This window comes from Semicossyphus pulcher, unplaced genomic scaffold (genome assembly GCF_022749685.1).
Source record: "Semicossyphus pulcher isolate SPU_LCO1_2020_fin unplaced genomic scaffold, fSemPul1.0.p SCAF_5, whole genome shotgun sequence".
NCBI classification, from domain to species: Eukaryota; Metazoa; Chordata; class Actinopteri; order Labriformes; family Labridae; genus Semicossyphus; species Semicossyphus pulcher.
In genome coordinates, this window is record NW_027211726.1 from 4,406,099 (window position 1) to 4,425,188 (window position 19,090).

The 19,090-nt window shown below is 45.4% G+C and overlaps 1 protein-coding gene across 1 annotated transcript in view; it reads left to right on the top strand.

Annotated features, from left to right (window-relative positions):
* The window catches only part of grin2da (glutamate receptor, ionotropic, N-methyl D-aspartate 2D, a), a 144,002-nt gene extending 126,828 nt beyond the window's left edge, over nucleotides 1-17,174 (top strand). The window contains exons 18-20 of the mRNA XM_069681211.1: nucleotides 8,490-8,551; nucleotides 9,523-9,693; nucleotides 14,010-17,174. Of these exons, the coding sequence (XP_069537312.1) occupies nucleotides 8,490-8,551; nucleotides 9,523-9,693; nucleotides 14,010-17,174 (3,398 nt within the window). The remainder of the gene's footprint in view (nucleotides 1-8,489; nucleotides 8,552-9,522; nucleotides 9,694-14,009) is intronic.
* Nucleotides 17,175-19,090: the final 1,916 nt, after the last annotated feature.

Genomic DNA, 19,090 nt, shown 5'->3' on the forward strand with positions numbered 1-19,090 from the left:
GATGCATGAAAGAATGCACGTAATTGGGACTTCTAAAAGAGGTTTAAAGGTCAAACAGGAGATCAAATATATTTTTAATGCACGCTAATTTTTCATGAATATGCAGTCGGTCGTTAGAGAGCTACTTGACACCACTTTACAGCTGAAGCACTCGTTTAACAAATAACTCTCCCCTTTAGTGCATCGCTGTGTGTCGGCCATTTTCAGCCACTCTTACTTGTTTAAATCTGCTTTGTTGTTTCTTAAACTCAGAAAAGGAATAAATGTCGGAGACGATTCCCATCAGTCAGGGACGAGGAGTGAAAACATGACGAGCAGCAGATACGACAGAGACAGACAGAAGAAGTGAAGGTGCTCAGCTGCGTCCTTTAACAGCTCTGTTATCTGTCTGGCACTGTTAACCGTCTGTTTATGCCTGCTTGTGTCAATCACGGCCTCTCGGAGCTCTACAGTCATGCTTCTGATGTGTGTCAGAGTCTGAAAACACACGATGGAATGATTTGAACTGTGAAACTGCATCTGGAAAAGAGGAAACACTTCTGTTGTCGGTACACTCCTTACAAAATACTGTATTTTACAATTAGATACAAATATTCAGTGAGTCAGGAATGTGCACAGGTTTTTCCTCCTCTCACGATTGTTAGTCACAGTTTTCCAGGAAAGAACTGTTTCCGCTGCCCGAGCTCGCCTCTAAATGTTCTGATCTCTTTTTGACTGACTCGAATGTTTGGCAGTGTTTTCTCTCCTCTCTTCTGCCAGCAGCGCTTTGTGACTCAAACAGGAGCAGCAGAGGTGGTGACTAACTTTGAGAGAATAACCTCGGCAGGTTCCAGTAATTGAGTTTGTCAGAAGGACTCTCAATAATAAAATGATTACCCTTCTTTTAGGCTTTTATAATGGTTAAAAGCCTTTTATCTGCTGGCGCTCAGCGAGGCTAAAAACAGGAGTAAACCTGCGTTCAAGGTAAGACTAAATTAGTACCAAGTTCAGTACTTTGGAAACCTTCAACACTAATGGGAACAAGCTGCGAAGAGGAGCAAAATACAGAACACAAGTGCTTTCAAAGACCAGGAACACTTCAGTGAGTTCATGCATGTCGACATGATTACATCCTTTGTTCAGAAAACGGAGAAGAGCCCGGTTTTAAAAGGTCTTTAACATTCTAATCGCTGTCGCAAAAACAAATATATTTCTTAGCTAATATGTTTCTTCTTCAAGGACAGTTTCTTGCAACCTGAAGCTCTTATTCTGACAGAGTTCTGGCTGAAACTGCAACACAATTAAGTCACATAAAAAACGTAAACCAAAAGGAAGAAGTATTCGTATTCCGTTCTCTTTGGCGGCACCTGTGGCGATAAACGGTAATTGCGGGAGCACACTTCCCAGATATCCAGACAGTGCTGCATGTGTGACGTCCACGGTTGGCTCTGGTTGTAACTCTTTATTTTCCTGGCTGACGGTCGCTTTCCTTTTCCTTGCTTCATCTGAGCTTCGAGTTTGTATCTTTTTCTTTGGATTTTCACTTCTTGTTGAAGTTGTATCTGTAGTCATCCATCTTTTCTTTGTTTGTTCAGCCATAGCAGATGTTTACTGTTTACTCGCAACACTTGCAGAGAGCGGAAAAGCACCCGCTTAGCTCCGCCTACCCTCTCTGGCAGACCAACCACTGCTGGGTGATGGAAAACGCGTCACTAACTGGGCGCCGCTTGTGACACCCAGTCTGTAATACTGCAAAGGCTTTCATCAGTGGGCCACAGGCTCAATCACCGCTGTGTTACCTCATTTGGTGATAGATACAGACATTTATTTAAATGAAAATCTTTGAGATTATCACTTTAGTCCATAAATAACACTGAAAAACATAAAAAAGGTATGAAAGTTAAGCACACATGATGCATGTGGATCATTCAGGATGATAAACTTCACACGCTTTGAAATGAAGCAGATTTCTGTCGCAGCCGAGGCGGAGGACTATTTGTTGTGCTCATATTTCTTAATGGAGAGTTGGGAAAAGCAGAAAGCTGCAGATGGAGTTTGACTGCAGCAGCACTTTTCTTCAGGCAGCATGAAGATTTATTCTGAACACTGAAGAAACTCAGTGTGTGCAGAAATGACAGAGTGCCGTCTGAGTGAGGAAAAACACCGACAGAGAGAGGACAAAGTAATCGCAAACTGTGAGTTTGTTTTAAACAAAAACTGCCTCAAAACACTGGAGGACCTGCTGAAATGAGTTCATACTCTTTATCTTAATTTTGCTCTTAATATTGTTCAGAATTTCAACCTGAGCAGCAGCGGCCCCAAAGACAGCACGCACACACGCACGCCGCGGCCCTCCACAGGTCCTGTAATTGTTCCTCGTAATGCGTCTCTTTGTTAGATCGTCAGCGTTTCTTTTTTTAGCATGACTGGTCAGTCACCAAATTGCTTCTCTGGGGAGCAATTTAGTCCGTTCGCAATTAGCATGCTCCAGAGTCGATGTGAAAAAACGCCTGAGTGCCGGCAGTGACAGCGGCTCCCAGGAGCAGCCAACAAAGGAGGCTGACGGCACGCAGGTACCGACAACGCTCAGACTGCACCTTAAATGAGACATCTGGCTGTTAGGGTGACACGTGTAATTACTATAATAACTGTTAATATTTAAAAACTGTTTTTAGACACACTGTTAGATAAACATGAACCCTAATCCTCCATATTAGGAGAAAACTGGGTCTTTTTGCAAACAGGCTTATATTAGCGAACAACGCTGTGGGTGGACATGGGTCCATTAGGGTTGGTTGCCATGTCCGTAATGTTTGGTGACCATCTCATATTTAATCAGACATGATTAAAAACAGCTTCGAGATTTTACTGTATTCTGTGACAACACGTCACTGTCGACTCGTCAAATGCTACAGCTGCGTCAGAGGTGTAAAATCCAGAATATAACTCGCACCAGAGTCTAAGATGGCGTCTGTTTCTGGGGGTATCCAAGGGGAAACGGTTTTCCATAGCTATTCATTAAGAAAAAACACTTCTTATTTTCTCCTCTTGAAGTGAGGAGGGAGCTGAGCCTGAAGGCAAAGCTTTCCATTTACCAGTCGATCTACGTTCCAACCCTCACCTGTGGTCACGAGCTTTGGGTAGTGACCTAAAGAATGAGATCTCGGATACAAGCGGCCGAAATGAGTTTCCTTCAGAGGGTGTCTGGACTCAGCCTTAGAGAGAGGGCAAGGAGCTCGGAGATCCGGGGGGAGCTCGGAGTAGAGACGCTTTTTCTTCGCGTCGAAAGGAGCCAGTTGAGGTGAATCCGGCATCTGGTTAGGACGCCTCCTGGGCGCCTGGGTTTTCCAGGCACGTCCAACTGGGAGGAGACCCCGGGGCAGACCCAGAGCTCGCTGGAGGGATTATATATCACGTCTGGCCTGGGAACGCCTCGGAATCCCCCAGGAGGAGCGGGAAAATATTGCTGGGAAGAGGGACGCTTGGGTCACCCTACTGAGTAGGCTGCCACCGCGACCCGGCCCCAGATAAGCGGAAGATAATGGATGGATGGATTTTCATTCGAAATACTCACAAATAACAGCTTAGCATCTGCGTTCGCCATGTCGAGTTAGCACTCCCGCTAGCTACTGGTGCTGTACTTGAGCTCAGCCTACGGTAACGTTGCTTGTTGTGTAAGAGTAGTTGCATTAGTTGTTAATACAGCTGACCACCGTTTGGTTAGACATAAAGACAAAACCCAATCTGACAGCAGATGCACATCAGCACGTTTGATAGAGGAAACCTTCTGATGATGAGGCAGCTGCTTGTCGAGTCCCACTCGTCTCTAACAGAATCAAAGTGATACAGTAGAGGACAGAGATGCAGGAAACTGTACAACTGCTGATGTTGCACCTGGTCTGAAATCCCGAGGCAGCGCGTATCCAAAGTTCCGTCTCCGCTCCGCTCCTCCTCTGTGTCGCTCACTTTGATTCATGCTGACTGAGCAAAGACAATAAAAACAGCAAACACAAAGAGGAATGATAAAAAGAAAATGGGAATGCCAACAGCTTTTGGCACCGAGGGTGGAGCGTGCTGCAGCAGCACAGTGCAGCAGCGCAGTGCACCCGCAGGAAATCCATTTCTTCTCTTCACATTCAGATGGCTTTAAATCTTCAGAGACGCAGATGTTGATTTTAATTTTATAGGCTGAGGATAGAGCCGCTGATATTTCTCTCAACCTGCAGTTTTACTTCAATGTTTAGTTCCACAGTCGAATAAAATCCACACATCATCTGGGATCAACATCTAAAGCCCGACATAATCCTCGCAGATAATCTCTGTACATTATCTCACACAATAAAGGAGTTTTACATGAACATCCACTGGCTCATTTTATGTGAGTTAAAATGATAAGTCGTAAATGTTTAGTCCCCCTGGTCCGCGCCGGTCCTCTCTCCGTGTTTTGTGCTGGACGACGAGAGTGTAAAATAAAATATAGGACGGTTGTAAAAGTTGGAATCTTTCTGGCAGTTGGACAAAAATATTCTGGCACTGGCTTGTTGGAAGTTTGATCACCCTCATAACTCAAAGTGCCTCGCAGAATTACCCTTGAAAAGATTATAACACTTTTAGGGATCCTTCAGTGGAGATTAATTAGACTCCACCGCCTCCCACACACTCCAGCACCGCCCGTCACATCCATCCCTGTAAACATGCTCCGTCTCCGGGCGTCCGGTAGTTATTTGTGCTGTTACAGGTCGGCTGGCGAAAAACACTTTCAGCTTGAACAAAACAATTTTCTTTCAGGGACGGATGAACTCCGCAGAAACGCGACAGCAGGAACGACTGCAGCTCATTTCATCCACTCCCGACAGTCACAAGAAAAACATTTACAATAACGTGAAACGATTTTGTTTGTTTACTTTCTCGTCCCTGCAAAGATCACTTCTGCCTCCTCTGCACTTATTTATACTCCAAATATTGTGCTGATCAGATCCAATCTAGAAGGACATGTACAGAAATCAAGTCAATATGAAACTTTGAAAATTGGACCAAAAAACAAAGTCCTACTTTAACAAGCTGGACTCCAACAAACATTTAAAGTATAATAAAGCCCGCACCGATCATGATTGATATTTGCAGAGAAGTGTCTCTTGCTTGAAACAAAATATTAGTATTAATATTTGTTAAATGAAATGGAAGCGACTCCCCACTGACAGGTGAGGCTCCGTTCGTGGAAGATTTTAAGTGACTTCAAGATCAACCTTTGTGTTTTTTCAACAGCTGTGACCGAGGCATTATGTTGTCGGGTCTTCCATCAGTCCGTCCCTTATCTATACCGCTTATCCTGTTCAGGGTTGCAGGGAGGCTGGAGCCTAACCTAGCTGTCGCTGGGTGAGAGGCGGGGTACATCCTCGACTGATCACCAGTCAATCACAGGACTGACACATGGAGACTCATCTTAACACCTACTGACACTTTAAGAGTCACTACTTCACCTTACAGCTGAGAGACACAGAAAGGCCCCCTACTTCCGTAACTGGGATTCGAACCAGGAACCTTGTGAGGCATAGCGCTGGCCACAGCTTGACGATGTCACAGAGGAGAATAAACCCATCTGATTGGACTGTGGAATTCTCTAAATGTGATTGGCCAAAGCAAAGGATTGTGGGCGATCACTCCGTTGAGACCTCTGGTCCTAGACTCTAATTTGAGTATAGACAGGAAGTGACACGTCAATCCTTCATCCTCCGCCTATTGTTTTTTGAAAACATCTCCGGAACGCCTGGAGGGAAAATCTTCCCCATGTCTCAAAGATGAACTCATTAGATTATAGTGTTTAAAGGTCAAAGGTCACTGTGATCCCTAATAAAACGTAACGGGCGTATGGCCGTAACTCAAGATTCAAACCCTAGGTCACAAAAATGAACAATCGACCACAATAAAGTGATGATGTTCAAGGTTCACCATTAACACAATTATGGATAATTTCCCATCCCATTATTGTGAACACGATATTCCGATCGCCTGGAGGGAATATCTTCACATCTGGTGCTCAAAAGTCACGATCAAATTTAGTGCGACCTCATTCTCATGAACGAATAACTCAGCAGTGTCAGGAGGGAGCTTTATCCGTCTGTGTCACATCTGCATCTACATAACAAAGTGAAGACGGCATCGAGCCTGAAGACAAACTCTTGGTTTGTCTTTTTGTTTCCCTTCCAGTCCTGACCTATGACCTTAAGGTGTGTGTAGTAACATCAAACACATCGAGACTTCAGTGGAGGTTTTGCATCCTGCCATGCTTACCGCAGGTTTCTGAGCATCAAAGCAAACATTTGATCACATTCAGATCTCGGATCAAAGAAAGCTGGACCTCTGTACGTCTTCTTCTGTCTCTGTGACGTTTGGCGTGAGCAACAAGCATCAAGTGATCAGCTGCTTTGTGACACGATAAATGTGGGTTTCATTCGGGGGGATAAGAAAGGAGCTCAGACGAGGTACGAAAACTGCTCCTTTGCGTTTATAAGAGCAGGTTTACGTGCTTTCGGCTTCTTCTGTTTGCCTCCTTGTTGTGGCATTACAGGTGATCCTCTATGTATGAAACTGCTTCAGGGCATGATAGCGTGAACATTTTCCTGCACAGATTGGATAAAGGTGCAGTTATTTATAATGCCACCTGGAGGATTAAAGATTGAGGGCCTTAAATCCTCCCTCTCGACCAGTGTGAAGGCGTTAAAGGCGGGCACATTCTCCGTGTTAGAATGGAACTGAATTAACTGGGATTGAATTGGCTGCAAATCACCTCTGGACTGTCAAAAATCAACAGAATGAAACATGAATTTAATCAGAAGCTTTTCCCCGCTGTGTCTGCACGTCTGCTCCTTTCATTCCTGCAGACAATCCCCCTCTTTTTTCCTCGGTGGTATTTCCCTCCTTGGCGCAGGTGATCGAGGATACAGCTTAAATTCTGCCTGTCTGTCAGGTGCTTGTGGAGGATTCCTCCCAAAGAGCAGCTTTATGTGACGCTGACTGCCACGATTAACGTATTTACCCGGAGATAAAGAGGGGAAGCCGGATAGCTGGACACCCATTAGATCACGGGAGTGAGCCGCACACAGAGTGAACATATGTATCAGCTTCTGCTGTCAGGATGTGAGCGGCGAGCGCAGGCAGGGTCGATAGGCTTGAGCCTAATATAATTCAGCTGTCAAGGAATGTTTGAATTCCCACACATGACTGCCGGGGAAGTGAGACGTGGCACGCAGTGATTCGTGTTGCAGTGAGATTTATGTTTTGTTCGAGCGGATTTGACATTTCGGTCAACACAGCCGAGTCTTGATGCTCTAATCCGTGTGGCGGGGGGGTTCCAGACGACGTTAATTAACCCGGAGGTCGATTAATATTGTAACTGTGAGCATTGGGAATTGGAACTTCCTTTGACTGGGACGTCTTCACAGTGTGTAGAGTGTACAGAATTTGTGCATGCCAGTGTGTGTGTGTGTGTGCGTGAGTTTAAAAGCCCTCTGCGACCGGGTCGGTGCACATCTATCTGAATAAGTCTCTGTGTACATTTCCACTGCCTCATTCTTTTTGATTAATGCGTTAACGGCCGGCGCTGAGAGTCCCATTACGCTGCAGCTCGGGTGTGCATCGCATGCGTGTGCCTGATCCTGACGGTTTAAGCAGGAAGTGGAATGTTTGTGTGTCCCCCGTCCTTTCATCTCCCGTGCTCCGTCGCGTCGCTCTGCCCTCAGCGTGTCCGCCTCAGATGGCGGGGCATTTCACAACCTGCTTCAAAGGGCTTCTCTCACTTCCAGTCGCGGCCTGTAATTCCAAGTTTCTCTTTTCACTCACTTTGGTGTCCTTCTTTTCCTCTCCCTCCTCTTTAGCCTCTTAATTATTAGTTTTCCTTTCATACTTTTTCTGCGTGTCTTTTGTAGCATCTCTAACGTACTATATCGGTTTGTAAAGTTCACCGTTTAATGAACTTGTTGTTGTGTTCCTGTCCCTGTGGGTACAAAATGTTCCTTATAACTTGATGTTATCTTTCCTTGGTTCGCTCTCAATCAGTTGCATGTTCTCTTCTTTTATTCGGATCATCCGAACAAGGTTTCACTCTCTTCTCTTATTTCTCTCCCCCATGCTGAGTTTCATCATGTGTCCCTCTCTCTTTGAGCATAACACAATAGACGCCATTCCTCTTCCTTGTCCTCCTTCTCTCTCTCTCTCAGCTTTTCTTGCTTCTCCTTCTTCGGGGATCAAACAGCCGGCTCTCATAACAAAGGAGGCCGTATAATCCTCTTTTAAAAAATGCTATATTTTATTTCCTCTTACTGCTGCACTGTTCTAACTCCTTCTGCCTCATTGTCTTTTCCTTTGCTAATTCCTCTTCTTTCTTTTCTCCTGCTCGATGTCCCACCCCATCATCTTCAGCTCGGTTTCCTTTGCTTTCCCCTTTTTAAATGTTACTAAATTGTCTGGCCTCATTTTAACCTCCTTGTTGTATCTCCATCTTTTCCTTTCAGATGAGATTGACATGTTGGAGCGCCTCTGGCTGTCCGGTATCTGCCACAATGATAAGATTGAGGTATGATGTCTTATCCCCTTTCTCTGCTTACCTCCATCGACGTGGCACGCTGCCAGCCTCTTACTGTTTTCAGGATTGATTCAATTTTGTCAGTGAGTTATTAAGTGGGAAAGTTGTCAAGCCAACCTTCTGACACGAGCACTATCCATGGTGCTGATCCAACTGCAACCCAGCCAAACACAGGCATGTCTAATGACTGTTCAGGAGATTGTGCTGGTAGTCCCGCTTGGCAGTTAACCAGCTAGGTGATGATCATTATTTGTTTTCCTTCCACCTGTTAAACCAAACATGAGTGAGTGCTTCACATCAGATGTCGCCCTGCAGCTGAGGCAGTTTCCTGTGAACAGTTACACTTACACTTGCACTGCAGGTGTCGTACAGGAGAGTCGAGACCAAATTATTTGTTGTTATAAAATTTAAATTACAATGTTGTGAGGTGGAGAAACAAACCCAACTTATGGTGCTATCACTGCAGAATTAGTCTGGGGAACAAAATGTCCAAAAGGAACAAAACGCTTTGATATGAAGTAATAATAATTATTGATTCACGAGTGAAGGCAGCCTGGCTGCTGATGAGAGACAATACAATTGAAACTGAGTAAATGAAGTTGCCTGAGAAGCTCTGTGTTTGATGTGGAGCAGATATTTTGGGGTGAGTGGCATGTTTTGGTCTTTGCATCAGTGTTCGGAGCACAGGGGCTCTAAATATCACAGATGGGTGCTCTGACATCCAGTGACAGCAAAGGAATCTCTATTGTACTGCTGCTTGTAATTAACTTTTTATCTGCTGTCTAAGAGACAAATTGGCTCCCGTTAGTAATAAATACACCGCTGTCTCATCTCCGCACCTCCCCACTCATATGCCTTTACTTCCCCCTCTTCCTTCTCCTTAACTCTTCTCTCATCTACTGTAACTCTTCCAATTCCTCTCTGTCCATCCGCTCGTACGCCATCCCTTCTTCCCCCCCCAGGTGATGAGCAGTAAGCTGGACATAGACAACATGGCCGGAGTCTTCTACATGCTGCTGGTGGCCATGGGCCTGAGCCTCCTGGTTTTTGCCTGGGAGCATCTGGTATACTGGAAACTACGGCACTGCATGAAGCGATCGGGTGGGATGGACTTTCTTCTGGCTCTCAGCAGGGTGAGTGAAGGCAGCAGAGACCCTCCCCGACACACACCTCAATAAGCATCCTGGTTTAGTGGCTCACAATTGTATGACATGTCAAAGAATCAAATGCATTTGAAGATTTGATGAAATAAACAACCACAACAGGTTGCATTCATATATGCATTACAACATGCAGAAATTTAGAATAATGTGTCATCTGCATAACAACCTGAAACAGAAAAAGAATGAGTCTGAGGATTGAGCCCTGGGGCACACCACTCTTAAATGCTTTCTACAAGGGAAACACAGTTTTCTCAGCCTGATAAGGAGCCCAAACAATTATGGAAGCTGCCTTTTTAAAACAGTTTAAAGCACAGCGATGAGGTCGAACGTTTCTGGTTAAATATATGCCCAGGCTAATGTAGATGTTTCTCGTAGGGTTGATCCTGGATCGCAAGATTTCACATATGAAAATGCATCACTTGCTTATTGTTCCTCAAACTGTGTGCAGTTCTTTTGTTGGGCGCATTTATCCTGAACGCAAAGGGAATACTAAGCTTAAGTTCTTGAAGACATTCCTCTCATCCGAAAGGTGTCTTCAGTTCTAAACTCACTGGTGGACGGAGCTCGAAATAAAAGCCTCTGTAGGTCATTAGTATGCTACATGTAATCAAGGTGTTTAGAACCGAAGAAGCCTTTCAGATGTGAGGTGAAACGTCTTCAAGAACCAAGTCAAGCTGCCTTTTGGGTTAAGTTTAGGATTGCCATGACCTGGATGACGAGAACCTTCACAGGCGAATACCAAACAAAAGATCTCCAACAGATGGAAAAACTTTTCCAAACTTCTGCCAGGTGGTGACACAACTAAAGGACGTGAACTCTGAGGCATTCAGCTGTAATTTTCATTCCAACTGAGCACTACAGCAGCTGATCTCACTGATTTGCACGTCCTCAACCTGAGAGGGTGGAAAGCAATCAGTGAAACAAACTGCAGGTTGATAACACCGCGTTAGCGTGAGGAGCATCAGTCACTGATTGGTGCAGATGCAGGTGTTAATATGAAACTTTTAGAAACACCTGTTCTCTGTGTGAAACAGACTGACAGCAACATTTAAGATCTCTTACTGATGGCAGGCATGAGGTCCACTCCATTAAACAGAGATATACATGTAGGAGGGTTGATGAACAGTTATCAGATACAATCATGATATGGATCGCACAAAAGTAGGAGCCACTCAATACTACTTGCCTCTGGCGCTGAGAAGGAACAAGGAGGTAGAGCCAAAAAGAAACATCAATGCTACTTATCCTTGAAATCATGCCAAGAGAAGGCCAGAGGGTCCAGGGAAGAGTGATCACTTAGTTGTTGCACAGCTATTTCCTGTTAGAGCCAAAACAGTTTCTGTTAATTCAGCTCCTGGAAATATTAAGTGCAGGCTCTGAGACAGACTTACAGGAGCTAAGGAGAGAGGGAGGGAGGAAGGGCTTAGAGGCAAACAGAGGAAGGTATAAAGGGAAGAAAGGAGATTACATAACGGGAAAGAAGGGAAGAAAATGGAGAAGGAGGCATCAAGTCCGGGATGGGAAAGAGATGAATGCTGTGATCAAGGAGGAAAAGTAGAGAGAAGTGGAAAGGTAGGCGGGTTGAACTTATAGATAAGAGAAGCAGGGTTGGGAAGGCAAGAGGCAGCAGAGCGTAGCAGGTGTCGCGGAGAGGACAGAAGGAGGTGAGGGAGGGAAGGAAACCATATGAACAGAAAGAAGGAGGAAGGATGGAGGTGAGTTAGAAGGGAGGAGAGACTGTTGGAGTGGAATGGAGGAGAAATTCTTGTTTGTCAGAAGACGCTGTGATGAAATACTTGCACCACGTTTTGTAAGGTTGACACCAACATGTGGAAGGAAAACAGAAGGTTGAAATTTATGACCTCTCCTGCATGAAAAATGAGAGAAAATGGATCATTGATGAGCAGTGGATGAGTTTTCTCTTTGCACGATAAAAAGGTGGCAACTCTGACGTCTGATGTTGTGCATCCAGCATACGGTTTGAGGATGCTGCTCTACTCTAACAACGTCAGAGCTCGCCAATCCAGCCATATACTATATAAATCCTCAGCCTAGATCATTATGTATCCTGCTCACATTAGAAGTAAATCAATACCTGTATTAATGAGGATTGAAATGGACAGTCTTGGATATGCAGATGTTTTCTGATGGGCTTCCCTGCAGACCCTTTAAAGTGAACTCTTCCTGCTTGTTACATATTCAGAGCCTATCAGCATATATTCCTGCATGAGCAAACTTTCCTCTTATTGGCAGCATCCCTCATTCTAAAAATACAAACATCAATTCCATGCAAAGGACACTCCCAAGACCGGCGAGCTTCTATCTCCCGACCTATATGCCGTGCTTGCTTTAAATCCTCTGCAGCTGGCCTCTGTGACTTCCTTTAACCCAATCAGTGACTCACCCGAGTTTCAATTTCACACTGTTCTGCGCCCTATGCTCTGCGGGCTGTGATAGCACTTCTGCCTCTGGGACTGCTGATTCATGTGTCCGGAAGGGCCATTATTACAGCCTCTCTATCAGATCTCTGTCCCGGTGGGGAACAGAGATCTACGGGAGGCCCCACACATTTAGTCATTAAGATGTGACAGATATCGATGGATATTATGAATCATCCTCTGGTCTGAAGAATAATAGAGTCTTTGTGATTTACATGGTCCATCTCAGTGCTGCTAATTGAGTCCCATCCATTCACAGCAAGGTGTAAATATACAAAGGCAGGGAGAAGGAGCATCCCGGCACACTAGAGATAGATTAGCTCATCTGACAGGATTTTATAATTCATTGATTCTGCCTGGGGTTTAAATTTGAAATCATGTCAGGAGGAGCAAGTAAATTACACACATTTCTGACTCTTTCATTTCATGTTTTATTCATATCGCACATCTCTGAATGTTGCTGCTGAGAGATCCAGACTGCTTCTTAGCATGCACGTTTGGAGCAGTTCATTAAAAAACCAAGTCAGAGTCGAGTGTCTTTTCTAAACTCAAGTGGCAACACATAACAGCTTTGAGATACATGAAAGTATGAGCTTCCGATATGGACTAGTCAGTGCCAACCGCAGGAAACAAAATGTCCCATCTAATCTGGAGGAGAAGAAGGAGAAGAACCAGAGACACAGTAGTTCCCTGTTCACAACAAGGTTTGGCTTTGCTAAAAAAATCTCTTTTTCAGGGAATATTTGTCTCTAAAGTCTAAACAAACACTAAAATAATAACAGAAGGAAACTTTGGAGACACAGACAATCATTTTTAGATGATACTTCAAATAAGTAAATTTCTATTGGAACAGCTTTTTACGATTGCAGAGCTGAGCGATGCAGTCCACCGTTAAGTTTAAGGGTCTGGAGTTTTATTTGCCACTTTATTCTATAATCTTATGTGTTGGGAGACAATTCTTCTTGAGCTAACATAAAAGAAAATTAACATTTTAATGTTAAGTTGTGCACCGGGAAAAGGCAGACCAAAGATAAAAGCAATGTTTGGTTTTGGTTAAGTAAGCAAGCTGGTGGCTTAGAGGAAAGAGGACTTTTAAAGTGCAGCATCTGTCAGCAGGTGTTTTATTTTCACACTGATAGAATAGGTTCTGTTCTGTCCCCAATGTTTTGACTCATCTCAAAAAGCAGTGTGCTCCTTGCTCATAGACCTCCCTCTACAATAATTTTTCACAGTTGCTTTTGCAGAAAACCAAGTCCTATTCGAGTTGAGTGATGCTGTGTTTGCTGAAATGTGTTTTTTTTTTGTTTGTTTGATGGGGTGAAAATTGACACTGCAAGCTTGGTAAACTCTGTCCTGAGTTTCTCATTCATATTTAATGCTCAGTACTCCCTGTTGTCTGCCTTTATAGGAGATGAGGTGACACACACAGAACCGCAGGATGGATTATTTTCTTCCTGTCTAAAAGCATTGTGTTTTGTGAAACAGATCAAGCCAACATATATTTCACAGTTGTTGGGTATGCCATGCATTAAATAAAGAAAACAGGGTGGATAGAGGATACATTAATCAACATGAATAGTAGCCCAGACATTGTACAACTTTCAAAAGCTCTGATATTTGACAAACGTGTTTTAGACTGAAACAATGGGGCTTATGTTTGTTATCTTGGTTTTCTGTAACGAACCATTTTACTGGAGATAGCTTTCATATGGTTTGTGTAACTATCAGATCAAAACAGCTCTAAAGGTTTGCCTCCCTGTCTCTACCGCATACACACACAGTTTTTCTTCCTTATTGTACTTGGCAGCCTGCTGGTCTAATTACAATCTCTTTTATCTCTCCACCCAGGGGATGTATAGTTGCTGTCAGTTTGAGGATGAGACCGCACCAGGAGGCAGTTCTTTGCCCCAGTACCACACCATGACCACAATGCCTACAGGACCCCAACAACACCTTGTTACAGCCACAATAAATAACACGACTGCTATTGCAATGGTACAGCAGCAACAGCAGCAGAAGCACCTCCAACAACAGCAACAGGGGCAGACCTATACCACCATGCTACCTGGATCACCCCCAACCACAGGACACTCAGCAATGGCTCTGGGACCCTCAAACAGCCCCTTGCTGGAAGGCCCCATGCCTTGCTCCACCTTCTTGCCTCGGCATGACCGCAGACTTGCTGTGGTAGATCGCTGGAACAGACCAAAGCCGGAGAAGGTCATGAGCCAAGGCAGTAGTGGAGTGGGGGTTGGGGGGATAGCAGGAGGAATCACTGAACTCCAGGCCCAGCAGCAGTTCCAGCAAAACCTTGGACAGCATTGGAGCCTGCAAGGAGGAGTTGCAGGTGGAGCAGGAGGTGACACAGGGCTAGATGAATATAAGCGCTATTATGGTCCTATAGATCCAGAGGGGCTAGGAGCTACCTCGGACCAACACACAGGGGGTACCCAGCAGACACCAAAAGCTAATCCTCGAGGCCCTAAAGCCTCAGGGATGCCACGCCTTCCTCCTAAAGGCCCACAACAAGGCCCAGGGAATCTAATCTCCAAGCCACCTCCACCGCTTCCATCTTCCCCACGAAGGCCACCTTTCTGGCGACGAGGAAGCCTAGCTCAGGCAAGGAGGAAAGGATCAGGAGGTCCCCTGTATGAGAATATACTCCCTCTTGGGAGGCGAGGAGGTGGGAGGTATGGAGCGAGTGATGGAGGTGGAAGGAGAGGGCGTCGTCCTCCTCCACCTCCTCCTCTGCCTGTCCCCCTTTCCTCCCCAACACACACTCCTACCACTCCCTCCTCCCCATGCCGTTTCTACTCAACCTGCTCCAGTGCCTCGTCCTCTTCCTGTTCCTCTACATCATCCTCATCGTCTTCATCATCCTCTGTCTCGCTCTCTAGGTCAAATTCCCCCTCCTCTTGCTCCAGCGACAGCTCATACAACTCCTCACTGAGTTTCCGGTATAGAGCAGGCGACAGGGATTTTACGGTGGATGATGATTATGACTCGGATATGCTGACAGAGGAGTCCAGCCTTCTTCTGGGGTCAAGGAGGAAGATTCGTTCACGTCGCATGTCATCACGCTCACTGCCGTGCAGCCCACCACCTCCACCTGTTCCACCCCGGAAGCCACGCCCTCAAAGGGATTATGGCAGGGAGAGAACAGGAAGCCAGCTGGCCCAATTACAAGAGTGGTGGGCATCATGGGGAGACCGAGAGCGATTGAGGGGAGGAACAACTCGGGGGGATGGAGGACTGGGTAGAGAGGAGAAGCGGCACAACAAAGAGAGGGAGCGTGAGAGGAAGAGGAGAAAGAAGGGCCGAAAGAAGAAGAAGAGAGAAGAGAGGGAGAGAGAAAGGGAACGAAAGCGACGCAAAGCAAAGAAAAAGAGGAAGAAAGAGGATAAGACAAGGAAGAGAGAGCGGAAGAGATCAGAGCAGGAGGGAGGAGAACTTGAAAAAAGAGAGGAACTCAAATCAGGGACACCGGACTACCCATCATACCCACCCCTGAGACGAGAGTCTTTTCGAAAAAAGAGTGAAAGTTCAATCAGAAGTTATGGCTGGAACATCCCGGGCGAAGATGAGAGGAAGGACAGAGAAGAAAAGGAGAGGGATGACGGGGAAGACAGCAGAGGGAAACAAGGACACCCCAGGCGAAGGAACAGCAAGCACTATCATAGCTCTAGCAGTAAGCCTTCAACATCTGTCAAGTTTTGGGGAGGGGGCAACCCGTCCTCCGAAACCATTCCATCTGCCTTTCTGCCCTTGTTGCCTGTTTCCTCTAAAAGGAGGAAGAGTAAAAGTTCAGACAGAGATGCTGTCGGAATGGAGGGAGAGAGGAGGCCATTGTTAGGACGGACTGGGAGAGGTGAGATGCACTCCAAGGAAGGGTTGTCCTTCCATGAGTGGGAGTCTGAAGTAGAGGCGGAGGAAGAAGATTCTGAGCTAGAGAGGAGGAAAGCAGAGCGTGGAAAGAGGCGTGGAGGAGGAAGGACAATGTCAGACGAGGAGCGGGAACGTGATAAAGTAATCGGGATATATTCAGATGATGATGGTTCTTCGGGGGAGTTTGGGAAGTTTGAGAGGTACTGGGAGGATCATGAAGGTAGGGCAGTAGGAGGGATTGGAGGGGGAGGATGGTTTTTCAGTACCTACCCCTCACGGGATAAAGCTGGCAGCATCAACAGCAGAGATGACCTGTTCCTGGAGCGAGGAGAGAGGTGGGGGACAGCAGAAAGTGGATGGGGGTCTAGTGGAGGTGGTGGTGGAGGAGGAGATGGAGGAGAGAGAGGGTGGGGATCAGGATCACACTGGCCTCCGCCTCCTCTCACGCCACCACCTCCTCGACGATACTGGTCAGTGGACAAACTCCACATACAGGATGAGAAGAAAAGTAAACGCAAGTCAAAGGACAAGGGAAGAGGGCACGCAGCTTGTTCCTCCTGCCATTCCCCACACCACCATCCGCACTCCCGTTCTTCTAAATGGGCACGCATAACCTCGCGAAGCCAGGAAGAGCTGTACCAGCACTGCCAGAGTTTTGGTGGTCCCCTGAAGCCCAAACATGACTCCTCATCCTCATCCAAACCTGATCGCTCACAAAATCCATCCAAATCTGGCAGCCAGTCAAACCTCAGCATCCAGCAGCGGACACAAAGAGCAGACAGGGATCGAGATCGAGGACGGCAACCATCTCCACCTTCGACCCTCATTCCTAACTTGCCGCCCCCGCTCCCTGCCCTTCCTGCACCTCCATCCTCATCTCACCCTACCCACGTTCCTCCCCCTACCTCCTCCTCCTCTGTATCCTCTCCCTCTGTGGTCTCATCCACCCCGGGGGCACCTCAGCCCTCATCCATGGCTTCGGCAAGTGCTAAACTACAGTATCAGAGATTGCGCTCTGTACCTCAGCCCCAGAGGTTTCCTCAGTCTCCTCATTTACCACTCAAAGCCAAGAGCCTTTGCTCACGAAGGGGTTCAGCCCATTTTTCCAGCGTGGAGAGTGAGGTCTGAAGTTCAACAAAGTTTATCATAAAAACAGACCTGCAAGGCTGATGCTAACCAGGTGATCTTGATCTGCATCTGGCAGCAACTTGGGTGCACAGCCAAGTCAGTACATGAATGCACTGAGCCCTTTCCTAAAGTTCTGCACAAACAAACAATCCAGAAAGCCAAACAAGCCCAATGGGTTGGTCAAAGGAAAACAGGAGCTGTCTTTTGCTTACTGTTATTTTTTTTTCATTCCTCTCAGTATGTGAAAGACTACAACCACAGCAACAACTTGCATTTTAAACTGGGTACACCAACACACTAAAAGCAACGCAGACTTTAAAAAAGGTACAACTGAAGGAGACTCCTTTGCTATAGATAGTAAAGGGCTTTCAATGTTAAAGCGGAGCAGTAGTTTGTATTCAGAGGATTCTTAATGCTTACTGAGGGCTCAGGAACTTTGTAGTACTGTATGCCTGCTGCTCTCAGAAGCCTTTAACACAGAACAGTGTTCTTATTTTTTCCCTTAAACAAATCGCTTACCCCTTCTTTCCTTTTTCCTTAACAAACTGTTTACACCCCCGCAGAACTGTGACGCCCTTCAAAGGCACCTGTGTTGTGTATGATCAATACCTTCTTGTTTAGAAGGAGAGGAGGGTGATAACCACTTTGTCTTCTCTCTGTTATTCATGCATCATCTCTTATTGTCTTCTCTTTGGATTTGTTTTACTATATTTCCCCCCATTTCCTCTTACCGCCTCTTTCCCCTTATTTTGACTTTCTCCCTCTTTTGTTTTTGTCTTTACCTCATTATTCAAATGTCTATCTTCTCCTCATCAATCCTGTCTTCACCTTTCTTGTCCTCCCTTCTTGGCTCCTCTCCTTGATGTGATTATTCTGTGTGTCTGTGCTTTTCTGTGTTTGTATTCTTGACAACAGGGTAAGTCAACTGTGACTGATATTCTACTGGCTTAATGAAAAGCTGAGTGCCAAACTTAAGTAGAGCTTGACATCAATCTGTACGTCAGCTGCTGTGTTTCCTTTTATCTTACAGAGTATTCCTTCATATCAAATACGCAAACATGCAAATACACACTTGTACATTCATAAATGTGCACAAACGCCTGCATACTATCGTTTCATCTCATTCTCTTTCTTGAGCAATACATTATTCACCCTCTAATCACATTACAGTTTTATACTTTGAAACCTTTATTTCACTTCTGTGTTGTAGTTGTTCTTAATGTTATTGATGGTGTTCTATATATCAAAACATGTATTAAGTCTAATACAATGTAAGCACTGTGCCATACTACTCAAGCTGCACATGAAAACATTCTCTCAACTACCTAACTAAGACAACGGAGGCGGTGTCTTTTCACTCCCTGTATTCGACTGAATGTAAAGTCAGCCACTCACAAGTGTGCTGCAACAACAATTAAGACACTGGGAGATGGAATTAGGAGCATTTCTGATGGCCAGCTCGTGTGACTAGTTGAGGAGGCCAGTCTCCAGGTCATTGTTGACGTAGCCTGACGTAAGCCACCCTTGCAGGTTGAGTGTCCAGTCTTTGCTGAAAGGATAAGTTCTGCAATAGTTTACAGTTCCAAATGTTTAAAATACTTTTTGTTTGTTTGTTTTTTCTTACAAATGATTCGATTGGTGCCAAGACTAGAATACAGTATATCTTCTAAAATAAACCTTATCAAACCAGGTGAGTTTGCCATCAAGCAAGAGATACGTGTCTAACATGCTAGGTGGAGATACACAGTTTTGTTAGACAAAGTGAAAGATTGTTGCAGGGAAATCAGTATTCCCTTATAGCCTTATGCTAATTGCTCCTGCCATATGTTTTGTGTAAAGTATGGGTATGAAGATATGTACTTTAATGTCTAAGGTAAGCTTGATGCCAAGACAGTATGATTTGATTGGAAGGATTT